The sequence below is a fragment of the Anser brachyrhynchus genome (genome assembly GCF_964034855.1).
Source record: "Anser brachyrhynchus genome assembly, chromosome: 3".
In the NCBI taxonomy this organism is placed as follows: domain Eukaryota; kingdom Metazoa; phylum Chordata; class Aves; order Anseriformes; family Anatidae; genus Anser; species Anser brachyrhynchus.
Window position 1 is genome coordinate 87,602,465 of NC_137696.1, and position 19,125 is coordinate 87,621,589.

Sequence of the window (19,125 nt, forward strand, 5' to 3'; positions counted from 1 at the left end):
GTGCTAAATGACTGCTGCTGGGTGTGACAAACACTGACAATGCAGCCATACCGACCTCCGAAGAAAGGAGAAAGGAAGAGACGATGCCATCCAAGTCTGTATTGCTAGCACAACCCACTCTTTTGGATTACAAAGTTAAAATGTAGTCCTGAAAGAAAGCTTTAACACTCCTACCAAAACTTCAACTGATAACAAGTGCCACCCGCTGTATCCCAATATCCAGCATCCTATGTGTCCTCATTCTAGCACTAACTGCCATCTTTTTGGTCTTGACACTTCAAAAATAATTTTACTGAAGCTCAGACTAGTGAGATTTACCGTATCTCTTTAAGAAAATCATTTCTTCCCCTTCATGTATCTGTATTTCATTTTATTGCCTTTTTCATCCATCTCTGTACCTTGCAGATGATCATTAACAGAACGTAAGGAGTTAGAAGTCTGACTAGGTCATTTCTCTGATGTATTTCTTCTCCAACAAAGGAACTGCCTACTATTCAAGAACAAAAAATAGCCCAGTTAGTACATTAAAGACCCCCAATACCAACTCCCATGGGCTGTAACCTTAAGGCAGTTTTCATTCCCCAGACCCAAATCTGCTTGTCTTTGAAATAGTATTTCCTATACGTATGTTTCACACTGCTGACTTCTCTTTAGGTGCAGCAGTTATGAGCTGCAACTAATTGGCTGTTTAACTATGGTTCAAAAGAAAACAGAACAGTATTTCAAACAGGGCAGCTGGAGTAGAAGATTGTTGTAAGACCCTTCCGAATAACTACTCTATTCTGAAGATCTTATTTATAGTAACACTTCCAGAAGTGAGCTATTTCTGCATCAGGGAATGAGAACACCATGAAGTTCCACGGTTCTGCGAGATGAATTGTTCACCAGTGCTGGAAACACACATACAGGCACACATCTATGCTCAGACTTCAAAGTCTCTGCCAGTCACTTCTTACACGGTACACGCGGTCATTGAAAGCTCCTACATTCGGGACCAGTACCTTAAATGAAAGATACTGATGCATCTCAGATGTACAGCACTCTGGAAGGAAGCAGAGAGGGTAACTGAGCGCAAACAACAGAGAACATTGCAGTGCACGTATTGTGATTCCGTGGACACCAAAGTATTTTGAGATCTCAAGAAATTGGCAATTGAATTTCAATTTCAGCAGGTAGGACATCATATAGAGAAGCTTCAAAAACTGTCTCATGAATATACAGGCTTATATGCTTGCTCCAAGATGAGATTAACGTGTTTCTTTAAAAATAAATAGAATGGTGCTTTTTAATACTGATAGATTCATCAGCACAACACCTACAGGAAATCCATATAAACCCAAAGTACTTCACAGATCGATGAGTTGGAATATTTCAAACTATTATATAGCGTGTGAACAGCAATATGAAAATAAAGCTATTATACGCAACAAACCTATTGCTTAGATCAGGGACAGAGCAACATGGTGAGAAATAAAATGCCTTTATCAAAGGAGTGGAAAAACACTGAATGTTTATTGTAAGAAAGACTCCTCTTTATGGGAATAAATACACCAGGAGGAAACGCTCTCTATTCTTTTCAAGGATGTTTTTTCTTCCCTCTTCAAGAGGGAATTTCTCAATGCACAGGCAGAGGTGACAAGTCCTTGAACAGCATCAGAGCAAGGGTACCGGAGAGCAGTCAAATGCTACAAATTGCAAGACAGCCTAATTCCCGACAGAGCCCCTGAACCTAGGTGATAAAACATGAGGAGCATAATTGCATCTGAATTGATCCGCATTCTGATCGAGTAGGTAGGTATACAATCTTGATGTCGCTGATGTCTAATTCAACAGTGGGATAAAAACTTTTTTGGGCTGGTATCGTCTTGCTGGTTCTTGGGCTGAAGCTAGACATTCACCCCATTCAAATGAAAATCTTTTTTGAGGGCTGTGTTCTTCAGAGTAAAACTGTGTCTAGACTGAAGCACAACCTCACTGGCTATCACATCCATCAAAGAACTGCGCATGTGATGGAGACAGCATTGTTCCTGGAAAGCTGGTAATAGCCTACTTTTAAGGTGCAGCTTACCATAGTTTATGAACAAAGTTGGACTTTGGGCAAGAGTCCAGAGGCTCTGGAGTCAAAAGGCTTTGGTACTGATGCACCAGTTGTACCAGCTGACCTCTTTGTTTAGTCCCACAGCAAAGTTACACCTAAAGGGACAACAGAACAATCTTTATAGGTGTTTAAACATCATCACTCTCAGCCTCAATGATGTACAGCTCCTTAAAGCTGAAGACCACCTTTTTTGTGAACTGCTTTCTCTCCTCCTTGTTGTTCAGTGTTTTACCAGAAGATGGAGAACAAACCTTTCATCATGTATAAGGAGTCTTGGTAAGTGCTTGTCTATAATTTGCAACTTTGGATAAACAGAAGAAGTTGATGCTTTTAAAAGCATTCTTCAGTTACGGATCCCATGCATTCATTTGGGTTTGCTGCTACAAGAAGGAAGCTAGAGGCAGCAAAGGAATAACTGGGATGCAACAAGCATTAATGTCCACATTGCATGAGGACGGACTACTGAAGTGTCAGTCAAATGGAATATTCAAGGAGAAATTTGAATAGTTCTTGAACTAGTTCCACATGTTAAAGAAAACTTAATAAAATATCTAACTTAAACAAAGTCTACCTCAGATTTCCTGTGAGACTTCAGTATTGAAGACATTTAAACAAGTACTGTGACTGAGATGACTTTCAAGGAGTTTTAAAGAGCAAACTACACCTCTACATTATCTTGCCTACATATCACATCTGTTACACATCAACCCGCAGGATCAAGGTATTTTTTCCCTACCACCATCACTGTAATCCACCTTTCCTTTCATTTCACATTTGCCTCCAACACAAAAGCTCACACAAACAGCCTGTTCTCCTTTTGCTTTTTCAGTTGGCATGCTTTATATGCAAAGGGATTCTAAGCCTAGAACAAAAATTAGACAGAAAGCCACAGACATTCACAAAAGCTTCAGACAGAACAGAAACCTCTGATATGACCCTGCCCTCACAGATATGATGAAATAAAGAACCAGATCATATCAAGAAGTCAACAAAATTAGTTTTTGATTTCATTACTTAGATCTGCGCACGGAGAGGTTGTTTTTTTTTTTTACAACAGGTCAACACAGAGCTGTACTTTAATTCATTTCCAAACCAGTTTAATTATGGAAATTGATACCAGTTAACTTTGATTCTGTATTTGTTTACCAATGATTACCACTGTTATCTTAATTTTGTAGCTACACAAACACTGTGAGAGAATTAGCTCTTACCTGTTTGGTATTATCATGCCATATAATCCAGAAGAGAACAACAAAACTTCAGCAGGCATGGAACGTAAGACTGCATTTATAAAATAAAGGATTGCATAATCAAATACAATCACCTCTTCTACTGTGCAGGTACTATCTAAATTATGGTTAGGATTAACACATGATGAAAGAACATCAGTTCCAATTTTTACTCAGTTTTAGTTTTCAAAACCTTTCAGAATTAAGTTGCTGGTGTACTATTTTTATTTTGAATGCTTCTTTTGAATTGTTTTACAATGAAGTTGTTCAGCAAAGCACAGCTCTAGAAAGTCAAGATGTCTTTGGCTGAAGAGTCAGCTGATGTTGCTTTAATTCTAATGGAGATACTGACTTGTGCCCAGAAGGGAGGGCTGAAGCCAGACTCTCAATTCTATCACTTACTACAAGATTGCATTTAAGCAATTATTTTCATTCTCAGTTCCTGCAGGCAGAGTGCAGAACTATCCAATTTTTTTCCCATTATTATTCCTCTTCTCCGCTGAAAGACAGCAGTTCCAGCCCTCCCTGTTTTTACCTTTTCCTTCAAACAAGAAATTCCAGCTGCTCTACACCCCCATCCTTACACCATCACCTGCTCTATCCTGCAGTTAAAAGCAGAGCAAAGTCAAGATTACCAAGCACTGAATTAGCGAATCCAAACACTACTCAGCAAAGCCAAGAGAGACTCATTCAGAGATGCAGATTAACAGCAAAAAATTTAAAACTACACACCATGTGAGTTTGCAGGTAACTCCTGGTCCATAAAGAGCTCACAGTGACTACAGCACAATGCACTGCAATAAAGGTGGATCCATACAGCAGAAGAGCTGGTGCTGAGTCCACAACATATCCGCCTGGGCCTGACTAAGCCCCTCGGGGTGGAACGCGACTGACCAATAAACCCCTACGACAGAAAAAGGCTCAGCGGAGATGGGCAAGGAGGATGTACCTGTGCAGCTCAGGGAATAACGCCGGGTGTGACTGACCACAGCTGCTGCAAAGAAGCTGATTTTACCTCAGCACAAGGGGGACTGGAGAGTGGCCTTGGTTTTAGATAAACAGCTATGAAGAGTTGAGTGGACCAACTGGCGGAATAAATCTTTCTCCCTAAGTTCATTAAGAAAGTGTGAATGTCTCCCTGAGTTAGCCAGGGTGGCAGGGGGAGAGAACACACGACTCAGCCCAAAGTACAGTATAATGTCTGAACAACTAGAAGAGTGCTGAACAGAGCAGTGGGCTTGAGCTGGCTTCAACCCACACACTCCTCCCCAGCATCTGGGGACACCCAGAATTGTGACTGTGAAGCACAGGGAGACCAGTAACGGGCACACTCATTTTGTGATCCTACCATCTACTGCAGTTGCTGTACTGTGTTTGTATAGTTATTTCAGTGCACTGTTGTATCACTTTTCTAAATCAAAATCCCGTGTAACATCATGTATCTTCCAATAAGTACATCTGATATTAAACGTTACACCTTCCATGCGCAGGACACCTGAAAGAACCTGGTCAGAGAGCACTGGACTCCGACAGCAGCACCAGAGGTCCCACCTGGGGCCAGCTTTCAGCCGGTTCCAGTAGCCAGATAACCTAGTACTGGCTGAATTAGACCACCCGCAATCACTTCTGAGGCACAGCTCCTGGTTTAGCTTCACCCCCAATGCAGCCAATTTCCACACTGCCAAAATGCTCCATACTGTGAAATGATGTATGGTAAGCAGGGGTGACGAGATCACTGCTTTCAAAAAAAGTTCTGGTCTGACCCATAGCACTAACATATAGGCGCTCAGTATTTCGGTACACGCAACTTCTATGGATATGCTACATTATCTGAAAACCGTGCTTTCAACCATTTACCTTCTCATTCATCTACTGAACATAGATGTTCACAAAAACATTTTTGTTGGTGTATGAATACGTTTATATACCCTTGCCTCTATTAATGTTTCTCCTTCCTCTGGAATACAAGCAGTCTGTTCTGTACTCAGTGTGAAGTACCACATGCGTGAGGGCACTGAAATTTATTATGGTATCTGCTGTACCTGGACACACAGGTATCCACGCTCTGCTGTAAATGCCTATCACTTCTGAAGAACTGATATGTTTAGGTGTTAGCTCAAACACTTTCTATTTACAGTTTTCTGAACAGTTTTAAAGGTAATCTGCAAAACAGCATTGCAGAATTCCATACATCTGCAAGCCTCAGGCAATATACAATATATACATTTTAGCTAAGCATTCTGTTCTCACACCACCCTCTTCATTTTTTCTTTAGTCTGAGTTTTCAGAACAACCACATAAAGATGAAGTGTTGTCTATCACACCAGAACACAAAGAATACAATGCATTACAATGGCACAATTTTCTTGCTACAGAACTGCAAAAATATGAAGACGCAGACCTCAGGTTTATGCTTAAGCCTTACCATAAAGGGAAAAGGAGATGCACAGAAACAGCAGGAAATCACGTCCTGTATGCTTATCTCACAGTAACTCATTTGTACACCCATACTGAAGGAAAGCTATCCTTCTGGAGATTTTCAAAGACAACAGTAAGTTAGTTCAGAGAAATAACTTTTCCAGGAAAAGGTAACTGCTAAAGAACTAATACTAATTTCTAATTAATTTTGATGTAATGAAGAGAATTAGAATATATCTGAAATCCAGTAAAGTTTATCAATTACCCTGCAATGAATGATTTACCTTCTCATTGTCTTCAATCCCTACATGTTCATACATCCTTTTGTACAAAATATGTATTGTATATAATGTATACATAAATCCAACATATATAGTAGTTTATTATACAAAATAAGTTTCTTGAATATCATCCCATGAAAATTAAAAAACATGGAAATTGAGGAAAAAGATAAAAAGTCAATCACAGAATCATCATGAGGTTGGAAGGGACCTTAAAGCCCACCCAGTTCCACCCCCTGCCATGGGCAGGGACACCTCCCACCAGACCAGGTTGCCCAAAGCCCCATCCAGCCTGGCCTTGAGCACCTCCAGGGATGGGGCATCCACAGCTTCTCTGGAGAGGGCCTCACCACCCTCACAGTAAAGAGCTTCTTCCTTGTATCTAATCTAAACCTACCCTCTTTTATTTTAAAGCCATTACCCCTTGACCTATCACTCTATGCCCTGACAGAGTCCCTCCCCATCTCTACTGTAGGACCCCCTTTACATACTAGAAAGCTACTTACATAGGCCTCGCTGGAGCCTTCTCTTCCCCAGGCTGAACAACCCCAACTCCCTCAGCCTCTCATAGGAGAGGTGCTCCAGCCCCTTGATCCCTCATGGCCCTCCCTTGCCCAGCTAGCCACCCTGCTTTTGATGCAGCCCATCATACGGTTGGCTTTCTGGGCTGCAAGCGCACATTGACGGCTCCTGGAGAGCTTCTCATCAACCAACACCCCCAGGTTTTTCTCCTCAGAGTCGCTCTCAATCCATTCTGTGCCCAGCCTGTATTTGTGCTTGGGATTGCCCCAGCCCAGGTGCAGAACCTTGCACCTGACCTTGTTGAACCTCATGAGACTCTCACAGGCCCACCCCTAAGGCCTGCCCAGGTCCCTCAGGATGGCATCCCTTCCCTCCTGCGTGCCGGCCGCACCACGCAGCTTGGTGTTGTCTACACAATAATGATAACTGTCATGAGCTACTTTTGTTTTTTTGCCCTTGCCTAAGAACATTCTCACAGATAAGGGTCTACTTAGGTCTTCTTCATGGAAGTCTTTTATAAATCTCACCACAGCTCTAGTTACCATGATCATGTACTAACTAAACAGCTTTCATTACTCCTGAAGATGCAGGACTACAATGGTTATTTGAACTCCCTCTTCCTTTCCCTACATTTGTTTACATCATGTAAGGCGTTATTTAATGATCTTGGTGGTTCTTTACAAGTACGTGATTATAACTCACATCTCACGGTTGCACATCTACATTAAAGTGACTTAAGACTAATTGCAGGAAGAATCCACGTAATGATGATTGACAAAGAAACTCATACTAAGATTAACTTAGATTTTAAATTCTTCTTACAAGTCAATTTGTAAGGACACTAGTGCCCTAAGTCTTCAGTGCGCAAGCATATGCGGTTAACCAGGCCTCTTACCCACCTATTTCTACTTCACTGTGCAGGTAAAGTAATTGCCGTAACAAAGGAAAACATATCCAGGTGTGTTTTCCAATGCATGCAACTTTCAATAGCAGCAAAGTACCACTGTCCCCAAATTACCGATGCTAAACCAAGATAGATACAGGAATGCCACCCAACGACATATTTACATTTCTACTGCAGAGTCTGCACCGGAGCAGGGGCTGACAGAAGCACCTCAGCTGCTACAGGTGCAGAAACAGAAGAAAGGCTTGAGGGGCTCAAGGCTGCTACAACTCTCAGAGCCATAATTACGTCGCCTACCATCACCAAGAAAATATCACAAATAAAGACAGCGAGGAACGGAGATGACTCTCTCTGGAAAGTTAATTAGCAAACATGGAACTTGCTGTTAATTGATAGAGAGATGCTTTTCTCCCCAGATATACGTCAAAGGAGCAAGCACGCTGTATGTTTTTCATCAGGACATGCTGCACATACTTCATGAGCTCAGACTGCTAATTATTGAGAGGCAAAATAAAAGGTGCCTTTCTTCCCATTAATTTTTAGTCACTATTTTGATTATGATTTGAAATCCAGCTAGTTTTAAAAGCAGACTAGAATTACCTACAAAATGAATGGACAGTCTCTGCTTACATCCATAAACTGTTTCAAAAAAAAGGTAATTACTTAAAATACCAGGAAATGACTTCATTAAGTCTCATCCTTTGTCACACACAGTAGCAGAAAGCAGAAATTATCCTTCTTTAAGCTTGCCTTTAATCTTTTAGCATTTTGCATTCAATATGCTCTTTCTGATCTTGTCAGCAGTTATGATTTCCTTCTTCTGTCCTTACATAAGGAGTGAAGTTACAATAGTCCCAGGCTACATTTCTCTCTACTCGAGTTCTCATTCAGGCCTCAGATTAATGTTGTCCTCCCAACCTTCATGTTTTGGTGTGTTTAGTTAACAACAATATTCAGCAGTTGGCTATTAAACAGGCATTTCAGGAATGTGGTGGGATGTTCATTACAGTAAACTTTTATCCACTGCCAGGAAATGTAATTTACCTATTCTTTTAATTATCAGACTGGCATATGGGCAGATTAAAAATAGGAAGACAGCCAAAAATAACTATTACTAATCTGAAAATATGTGCATTTCCTGGAATATAGATGACTTGAACCTGTTCTCTTGGGTCAAGTAAAACGAGATGCTACAAATATTTCTGTAGTTCATCTGCTTAACATATTTGCATTAGCCATCTATCAACTGCATGCAACTTCTTCCAGGACTATTTCAAACCTTTTTTTTAATTCTGATGAGAACCTAATTGATGATCTCCTCCTCAGCAGAAAGGTTACTTGTTATTTTAGCTTGCCTGTTTAATACAGCCAAACTGGCATCCCAGAGGATGCTTCCATCTGATCTAAATTTCCTGTGCAAGAACAAGGCAATGTCTGCCTGATTCACAGGGAGTCTAATAATCAAGTGTGTCCTTACAGCAGTGTCAAGGTGCAGCCACTACGTCCATGTGTGAGGAAAGAGAGGAGCCAAGATTATGCTCTCCCCCGTTAACAGCCCATCGCAGAACTGGGAGCTCCTGCCATCACACCGATAGGGTTTGTAAAGTCTGCCTGGGTATCCAGAAGCAGGATTTAATTGCCATGCCAGTTTCAACTAGATCGGTACGCAAGTTCCAGGGCTGCAGGATGTGGAGACGTACATTTTTTCATCTTCACTATTATGTATTCACATGGATTTTTATCCCAGCCGTTCTCTTCATAACTATTGCCCTCCACTGATAAAAGAAAGAAGCTCAGATTTTGTCTTCTGGGGTTCTAAATATTTTCTCCTCTTATCCTCTTCCTTGTGTTTGTTCTGTTACAAAATAGTGTACTATCACAAATTCCTGAGGCAAACAGTGATCACAGGACAGAGGAACTCCTTGTTCATAATTTGATTTAATGCCTGGTCACTGAACGTACTTCACTGATTCATCAAAGTGGTATTCAGCGCATTGGACGCATAAATATCAAACGTGATTTACCTGCTCACCAGAATAAATAGCTGCAGACAGGGAATCATCAACCCAGAAATATTACGTGCTACAAGACTACATAACTGCTATAGAAGAGAAGATGAAGAAAAAAATTGATTGGAATAAACCTGTAAAATTTACAGCCACGGTGTTTTTGCAGGTTTAGTCCAATTTCCTACTGGATCAGGCTTATTGTCATGGAATAATTGTATAAAGTCCCGTCACCTTTTTGATGTCACATATGCCTTTCTTTACGAGTGCCTTTGTTCTGCCGAGTACTAGGTATTATTAGATTAACTCTTCCCAAATGAAAGCAGTGCAGTTCATCCTTAGAGATGAAAGATCCCAGAAGCAATACCACAGAGTTTTCTTTAATGCATATTTGGAAAGGCAAATAGAATAGGAAAAAATAGTGTTCCACACCTCAGAAAAACACCTGCATGCTTCTTAAAACACATTAAGTTCTTAACATATACAGAGGCACAGACCTAATAAACAGGGAATACTATTTTACAAGGTAGTTCTAACCCACATTTTTACCTATTAAATTTCCAAGTCATTATAAACCTCTATTTAAGAGAAGCCGATGACACAAGAACGTCATGCCAGCTTCCCTCACAAAAACTGAAGCATTATAAGACGCTGTACTGTAACTGCTCAAGGATTTACACAGAGGCCTTTATAAACAGTACTAGAATAATAATAATAAAAAGGATATAAAATCAATGCCTGGAGCACTATTTCCTGACGATATGCTCCGTACATACACAAATTTGAAATAGCATCTATGGCTTGTGTAACACTTAAGAAACAACACCTTGCTGCCTCCTACTAGTGGTACCAGTTTGATCCCTAATTTAGTGAAGTCTTACAGAGAATCACCTACAATATAGACCATGTATGTATAAAGTCTTGAGTAAATATATATATACACACCATATATATCATTTAAATGGCAAAGCAAGTGGAAAAGGCCACATGAAACTCCTTGTTAGTCAGTCACAATGGAAGCAAAGATTCTCCAAAAGAGCGTTTTTTGCTGCTTTCCGTGAAGTTTTACAGTCATGAGCTGTTCATTCCCTAACAAAATAACAAAAAGTTTAAGAGAAAATGTCCTGCACAAAGAGATACACGCCTTCCTTACAAGAAACCAAGAGACACAACATGAACGTTTTGATACAATGAGATGACTTACTGAACACGAATATTACCAAAAATATACTCCTTGTACAGTCCTGCACAATAAAGATATTCCATATTCGCTATTTTGTGTTTTCTAACCAGTGAAGCTTAGATAATTGCCCTTTTACAAAGCAACCTAAACATTATTGATATTGCCTCAAAAGTGGGGTAAAAGTTTGGATTTGTGGGGAAAAAAACTAATAGCAGAAATATATTTGCCAGTACAGAAAGTACCTAATATGTTCAATTATAGTAGTATGTATGCAAATGCTGCCAACTATTATGGTTAAATTGAAGTCTACAGTAAGGTCTTCAGATTTTTATTTTTAAATAGCTGAAGGGTTAGGTAAAGCAAGATCCCTAATTTTTATCTCCCCATCTTTGTAGGATCAATAAGAGTCAAAGACACTATGGAACAAAACTAGCTAATCTACACTTCATACCCAGCAAGTATTAATTTTTGGTTGAAAGTATTTCCTCTTAGAGAAATGGTAGCTTGCTGATAGGAAGGACTTCCTTAACTTCAGTAAAAACATCCCATAACTTTAATCCAGCAAAAATTCTGCATCAGGGTAACTACGAGGCAGCCTCACATGGATCGTCACCTTCTTACTGAATTGTTTGTTCAGAACTGTGATGACTGGAGAAGGACTGATAAATAGCTTTGAAAACATAAATGGTGCATCCATCAGGAAAGGAATATGCTACTTTCCATGTCTATCAGGGATAGGATAAATCATAATAGTATTAAATTCCCCCAAGAGATTAGAGATTAAGTTAGGAAGCAAGGGAAACAAAACCTTTACAGACAAGCATAACTGAACCAAAACATACCATCTATAGAGTTTTGGGAATCTTTCTTACCAGAATTTTCTGAGAAAAGGTTAAACAAGCATTTATAGTATTTACACCGAAAACTAACCCTGCCTTTGAATCACAGTCTACATGACTGAGACCTCTTCCAGATGCATGTTCCGTATGGGGAATACGTTGCCAAACCCTGCTATTTCAAAAGGAGAGTTTTTGAAATTGAAACACAGCATTATCATGACCGTTTTTGACTCAACTTCTACCTTTATTCAAAGAGTTTTTAGTAAAGAAGAAATTTTTATTCCTTGTTTTGAATAAATTGTTATTTTTACACTGACAGCAATTAAAAGAAACAATACTGAAAATACAATTCCTATTGCAGTAGATCTTAAACTCATGTTAGTGGCAGTTTTGAGGTAGAGTCCCTCTCACCTGCCCAACAACACTATTAGAAGGCCGTTATTAAAGATTTGGCTATTTTCATACACAGTTTATAAAGCACACACACATCTAAAACTAACTGCTCAAGTTCTAGCTGTCCAAGTAAGCTAATAAGTACCTGGGTAATAATTCAAATAAACTACAGAAAAATACATTTAATAAGGTGATTAGACGTGAGCTATATCACATATAAGTTAAGAAGTGAGTGAAATACACATTAAACTGAACGTACCACCTGAACACGTTAGCTATCCCAAGAAGTCCATGTGTATCACATCTCAGACCTTTATGCTCAAACATATTTGACTGAAATCATCATCAAGATAGAGAAAAGGACTGACAGCACAGCAGAAAGCTTAGCATGAGTAGAAAAGCAAATCAATGTGATTCTGATTTTCAAAGAGATTCACAGGTAGAAAAAATTAACTATTTCAATCACATCCACTTACTTTGATACACAAAGTTCTTATTAATTAAAAAAAAAATCTTATTGGACAGAACTCAGAAGTTCTAATGAAAAACAGCTCCTACCTGGCACAATGCTAAGTAGTTCTGCCATTACCGAGGACAAAAGCTAAGAACAATTAAGGTCATTGCTTAGACTTACCCTAAACTGTGAGGGTGCTTTTCCTAAACACACAGACACATTATGCCCAGATAAGCATGCACACCATATTTATCTGAAAAGATGACAATTGCCTTGACTCTTACAGTTTAATGTAAAAACCAGGGGGTGTCTATTTTTCAGGTCAGTAAGGTAGTATGTGACTTAACGTGGCAGGTCTGATAGTGATGAAGGCACAGAAACACGCCTGAAGCAGCTCGAAGTCTGAACAAGGTGATGCAGTGCTTACAGCTGCTTTTCTTTGCACACTTGGGAATCTGTGTGATATGCTACCAGTTAGAGGATTCACTGTGATTTCTGGAAGCTGTGTCTCCTGAATGGCAGATCACCTAGAGGTCACAGGTACTATTGTGAAACAGAGAAGTATTAGAAGTCACGATGTGAATCTTACACCCACAGCGGTACTGTACATAAAGAAAAAAATCAACTGTGAGATCAGGAAGAAACAGCGTGGTAGAAGCAAAAGCGCAAAGACGGAAACATCAAAACAGAAGCCTTTAAGGGTTATCTCAGTGCAGAAATCACTCACTGGACTCAAAAGAAAATACTTTTCACATGAAAAAATGGAAGAAAGCTATAGAATCTGTGCATACACAAAAGGAGAGACAGACACCTAATTACGCAGGAAATCATTAAACTGAAAGCTCAAGAAATAGCAAGAGCACAAACCATTCCACCAAAAATACTCTAGGCCACTGATGGTTAATGCGCAATAATGCACCTTCATGGTTTCCGCCTACAAGTGAAGAGCTTTACCTTGCCAGCATCCATCACCTGATTTCACCGAAAAGTCACTTTATTCCCGCAAAAAGTGACTGTATCATGTAAAGACCATGATTAGCTGTTGAGCCAAGCAAAATCAAGGTGGGACGTCGCATTTAACGAAGAGTTTGGTGAATGTTGTCTGGAATAAGCAACCAGGCATGCTACAAAGAAAAAGAAGAAACGTCTTGTACTAGAAGAGCACCTGAAATTTTGCTGATGGTATTTTTCACTGCCAGTAAATACTGATCATATGGTCACATCAGGAGAAAGGACATCACAATTGCAGGTGCTTGATGAAATAGCTAACAAGTCCTTCAAAGACTGCTGAGGTCTTCATACATCCAATGACTCCTTGCAAGGGATTGTACTCTAACTCTGACAAGAAAAATAAAGACGCCTACTGAAGCACTCCTTTGTCATTAGATTAAGACACACTGGGTTTGGATAAATCCAAAAGTTGTAGCTGAAGGATTTAAGAAAGGCTTTATTTCCAACTTCTAGGGACAAAACTGAAGATGATTTCAGTCATTTTGAGTCTGAAGAGAAAGCTGAGAATAATAAACACTAAAAGCGAGGAAGATGACAACAGTGAAGAACGTGACGGCATCGTAACGTTGTGAAGAGTCTGAGCTATAAAAACTGAACGACAATTCGGGCATAAGAAGAAAATCAGAGTAACCTCCAATACAGACAAATCACTGGTGATTACCTGTAATCAGTACACAATAAAGCAATAAAGTTTTTGCTAATGATTATCAAATTAGTATTTCCCAACATTATCAAGACCTAACCTAGCATGTTAAGACACGAGCGGAGGGGGGGAGAAGTAGGGTAGGACCTTAAGGTATTATGGTAGGCCAGTATGCAAGTGGTCCCTAACTAATACTTCATTAGTACCTCAAAACACAATAAATATCAGCTTAAAGAAGTAGGAACAAACACTGCATGCTTACAGGGAGCAGTCACGTCGGTAAAAACAAGCTTTTTAAAAAAATGTTTCAGTATTTAGCCCCAAACCTTTTTTTCCTCCAAATTTCTCCATCAGCATTTTGGTGTTGCTACTAGTGTTAAGGAGACTCTAGCTCAACAGCCAATACTGAATAAACCGTCTCCACTAAAAGGATATTAATGTGTTGTGCTAAGGGCTAAACTTACTTGCTAGCATATTTTAACACATGATTTTCTCATAATAGGCAGAAACCAGTGACAAGATAACCAACAGATGAGGCAAGAAGTACAGGCAGAGTTCTTGAGGAAGAACAGCACAACAGCCCAGATTATTTTCACAGTTTTAATATAGCTCACTAATTTGTTGACAACTTGCGCATCAGTACAACAAACCTGACCACCTCATAGTTTGGGAGAGTTTGTACCACAAAGTACAGCAAGAGAAAAACAAAAAGAAAAAGAAACTCTGAAGCAGATTCAGAAAACAGATGAGAAGTCAAAAATAATAATGGAGGGAACACTGATAATATCAAAGATGTAACACGCCAACTACAGAAAGATACTCAGGGTAAGCAGAGGTACCCCCAAAGACCTCACAACTAATTAGCTAGGAAAGAAATTTTGTTACCAATTTGGCATTTAAGAAAATAAAGATTACCATGGTCAGCAAGCAATGGAAAGGAGCGCAGCCCTTATTGAATATGCCCAGTGGCATCACGTTCCCCTAGCTCTCAGGGGAAAAACAGATAAAAATCATTTTACTCTTCTGTAACTGAATACAATCAACAGATACCCTTGAAGAGCAAAGTCTGCAAAGAATCTAACCAGCTACGGCATGGCAACAAGAACAACTCCCTTCTTGGACCATTCCGAATTCTTGCAAAATTCACACTCTCAATTTCTAGTCGCTACAGCTGAAGATGCTTGTTTTGTCTGCCCCAGTCTGCACACACTGTTTGTTGACAACATAACTGTTTGCCATGAATTTGCTAATTACGAAATTGCAACGCAAGAGCATGAACCACAATTAAAAAGTCATTTTACATATATCCGTAACAATGACTTTGGCTCAATAACAACTAAAAGTAATGCTCTCTACCGCATACTGACAAAGGAGAACAATTATGCAGATATGGTAGAGGCTCAAGGTACAGTCTATAATCCACTTAAAATTTAAGAATAATTGTAATGTTTCACTGTGCAGTCAGCAGTGAAGACAGAACCAAATATTTGTAGCTAATGGAATGCTTCATATAAAATTCATCAAAGTAAACTTTATTCTTATGAGAGAAAAAAATGTTCTGGAATAACATCATTTTCTGTCAAGGCGCAAGGTTTTCTAGTGTAAGGGTCTTGTTTTTCCGTGCTTCCAACAACTAATCTACAATGCTGGGTTATAATAGTTGAAATAGTTTAAATAGATTTCTAAGAACTAGTTAAGGGATTTGGCTGTACATCTCCCACTTCATTTAATGAGAGTAGGATAGTTAAATCCCTTATTTGCCTTTGAATCCAAGTATCTTTCAGTGCTCTACTGCAGATTCTTTAGCTTCCTCCAGTATGAAAATACGCTTATTTCTCAGACATTATGCTACCAACTTTATTAAAAAAAACAAACAAATTAAAAAAAATCAATTTACGGTTACAAGCTATGTGGTTGCTGGCCTTCAGTGTCAACACCTGGCAAAATAAAGTAAGGACACAAGATTTCCAAGTTCTGCATAGTTATTTCATGCCTGGAAACTAAGCATGAAAAGAAAGAAAAACAACCCCAAAACGCGCAGGTGAAGTCACACTGAGATAAACGCTAAAATACTTCTTCAGCACAACACTTCCAGACTTTGGATGTTAAAAAGATGCTCGGTTTTGTACACATGGACAGTCCAATTATTATTATTTTATGCATATATATTTAAAGACTTGATTATAGAAATCAGGGCAGATGCCCTTAAACCTATTTAAAACACAGATTTCCGAGATGGTTTTTACCATTATATGAATTTTCTATAACCTCTGTCACATACTGCAAGCTCAGTAGCTAAGCCTACTACCTAGATCACAAACGCGATTTTGTGTTAGTCCCAATAAAGGATTAAAACCATAGAAGAAGCTGAAGAGGTATTTTGGCACTACCGGCACAGGTGAACAGATTAAAAAAACAAAAACACCTCTGCTAAACCAGCAGGAAAAGCCCCCACCCAACAGCATTACTACTCGTTACATCGAGCATCTGCTTAGACCTCAGCTTGAAGTGTGAAAAGCAGGATCTTTCAATACCGCCTGGCACGTCTCCACTCTCAGTGTTACACATCAGTCTTCAGACTGCAGAAACAGACACAGCCTTCCCACTAACCTTGGTATAGAAGTGACGGTAACACATCTCCAGATAGCATAGATTTTTATCTAAGTCAATGCCTACGTAACTTTTTGGTACGGCAAGACCTGTTCTGAAAAGGTGCGAGTTTCAGAAAGAATTAACGAATTTGGGCCTTACAATGGACCTCTATTAACAGAGATTAAAATTATAACCATAACATTAGTTTTCGCTCAGCTTTAAAATCAAGTAACTACTATGTCATTCACTAGGCACATGCAAGCATAATTTAAGTGATAAATCTGCTGCTGACACTGGTGATCTACCCAGTAGCTATCACGAACAGAGTCCTCATTCCCACTTACCCAACCCCATCAGATCACGAACAGCTCATTCAAAAGTCAGAAGCGGGCCAGAGGCAGGAAAGCCAGATTTCCACCTCACCACGTATGAATTTAAGAAAGTAGTCACAAAGATTGAACAGGCTGAGAACACGGCGATCTGAGCCAACGTAAACCAATCTCGTTTCCGTGCCTCTACGCAGGCGTTCTACCCAAGTACAGCGTGATAAATTCTGATGAAAGAAAACCTAAAACACAACTCCTGTATGTGTGACATAAAATATGAGAACGGTGCATGCTCAAAATATTTAGTAGTGAATCTCCCTGGTTACCAAAAAGTAGTGCCCAGTTTAATCCAGAAGTGACAGACATGCAAATGAACATGCTACAATGGCTACCACCAAGAATAAACTCTTTAAAAGAAGAGACAAAAAATCACAAATAAGGGAGGTGTAAAACCGATCTTTGAATTGACTCCTGGCCATTCCACCTCTCAGAAAGCTGTCTGTGGTCCATGAGGGGTTGGCAGCAACATGTAAATAGATGTTATCACTGTTACCAGACATGCTGATTCTTAAAATTGAGATTAAAGCTGAAGCAGTTTTTGCAAATTTCAGTGCTCCAGGAGTAAGATACGTGAGAATTTGTTGTGTAGGTTGTGCCATACCCAACGCTGGCTGAAGAAGGATATGTAACAGAAACGAGGACGATATTTAAGCACACGCATGGCCAAATGGGAGCAGCTTGTCCTAACAGCAGGCAACGCCATGAAGTTTGTTCAGCGAGGGATGCTCGGCGGGGTCACCAGTTCAGGAGAGGCACCTGCCGAGGGCCCTGCCCCGGGCCCGGCCCAGCCCAGGCACACACACAATGGTGCTCACCCGGCTCCAAGCCGGGAGCCTTCTCCCCCAGGCGGGACCTGGCTCCCCTGACAGGGCGAGGGGCAGCCCAAGAGACCTTTCCCATCCCCAGGGGCTCAAGTTTAGCCCACCACCACCCCCTGCCCAAGGTGGCATCGCGCCGGAGGACGAGATAGGGAAGGAGAGGAGGAGGAGGAGGCTGGGGGGGGCGCCCCTCGTCTCCTCTCCCCGAAACCCCAACCCGGGGGGGGAGCAGGAGGGCAGGGAGGAGGAGGACAAGGGGCCCCCGGGGAGGGGGAGGAGGAGGAGGAGGAGGGCGGCGGGGAGCGGGGGGGCCCTGGGTCCGCCGCCGGGAACAAAGGGCCCTGGGATAAAGCCGAGCCGCGGAGCGCAACAAAGGGGCCTGCAGACCGCCGGGGGAAGGGGGAAGGAGGCAGGGAGGGGGGCGAGCGGCGGCCAAGGGGAAAACCCGGGGGGGGGGGGGTGGAGAGAACCCCGGGGGGAGCCCGTCCCGCAGCGCCAACCGCCCCCAGCCCGGCCAACCGCCGCCACCGGGGGCCCCCCCCCACCCCACCACCACCACCACCACCACCACCACCACCACCACCACCACCACCACCACCCCCCCATCTCCCCGTCTCCGTGCCGGCGGGGGGCTGGCAGCGGAGGGGAGCCGCGAGGGAGGCGGCCCCCCGCTGACCTGGCACAGCTGCTGGCAGTACTCGGTGGCCGCCTGCACGGCGGGCTCGCCGCTCTCCCGCAGCCCGGTCTCCAGCTCCAGCAGCCGCTCCCGCAGGCGCCGCAGCTCCGGCAGGCCCGCGCCGCCTCGCCGCCCGCTCTCCTGCTCGGCCTCCTCGTCCGCCATCTTCGCACCCCGCTCCGTCGCGTACGCAGCCCCCCCCGCGCGCGCCTCCCCCCCCCCTTTTCGGCCTTCCCGGCTCCCCTCCTCCTCCTCCTCCTCCTCCTCTTCGCAACTCCCCCCCCCGCTCCCAGCTCCGCGTCACGTGATTACACAATGCCACGTTCCGGGGAGGGGTCACGTGCCGGGAGGGGAGGGGGGAGGGGGGAGAGGGGAAGGGAGGGGTGGGGAGGGGAGGAGGGGAGGAGGGGAGGAGGGGGGAGCGCGCGCGCGCGCTCCCGCCCGCCCGTCTGCCCGCCTCCGCGCGGTCACGTGGAGCCGCCGCCGCCACGCGCCCAACGGCCGCGCGGCCACGTGACGCCGCTCCCCGCCCTGCCGCCGAGGGGTTTTGGCGGCAAAGGGCGGCAAATGGCGGCGCCTCTTCCCCCTCTTCCTCCTCCTCCTCCTTCACCCGGGTCCTGTGTGGGGCTGTGCCCTCCATTTTGTGCGTCCTCAGAGCCCCTGGGTGGTGTT

At 42.2% G+C, this 19,125-nt stretch overlaps 1 protein-coding gene across 1 annotated transcript in view; it reads right to left on the reverse strand.

Moving 5' to 3' along the window:
- Positions 1 to 18,864, reverse strand: part of ZNF292 (zinc finger protein 292) — a 61,084-nt gene extending 42,220 nt beyond the window's left edge. Inside the window, exon 1 of the mRNA XM_080584435.1 lies at positions 18,454 to 18,864. Coding sequence (XP_080440561.1) covers positions 18,454 to 18,618 — 165 coding nt within the window. The 5' untranslated portion in view covers positions 18,619 to 18,864. The remainder of the gene's footprint in view (positions 1 to 18,453) is intronic.
- Positions 18,865 to 19,125: the final 261 nt, after the last annotated feature.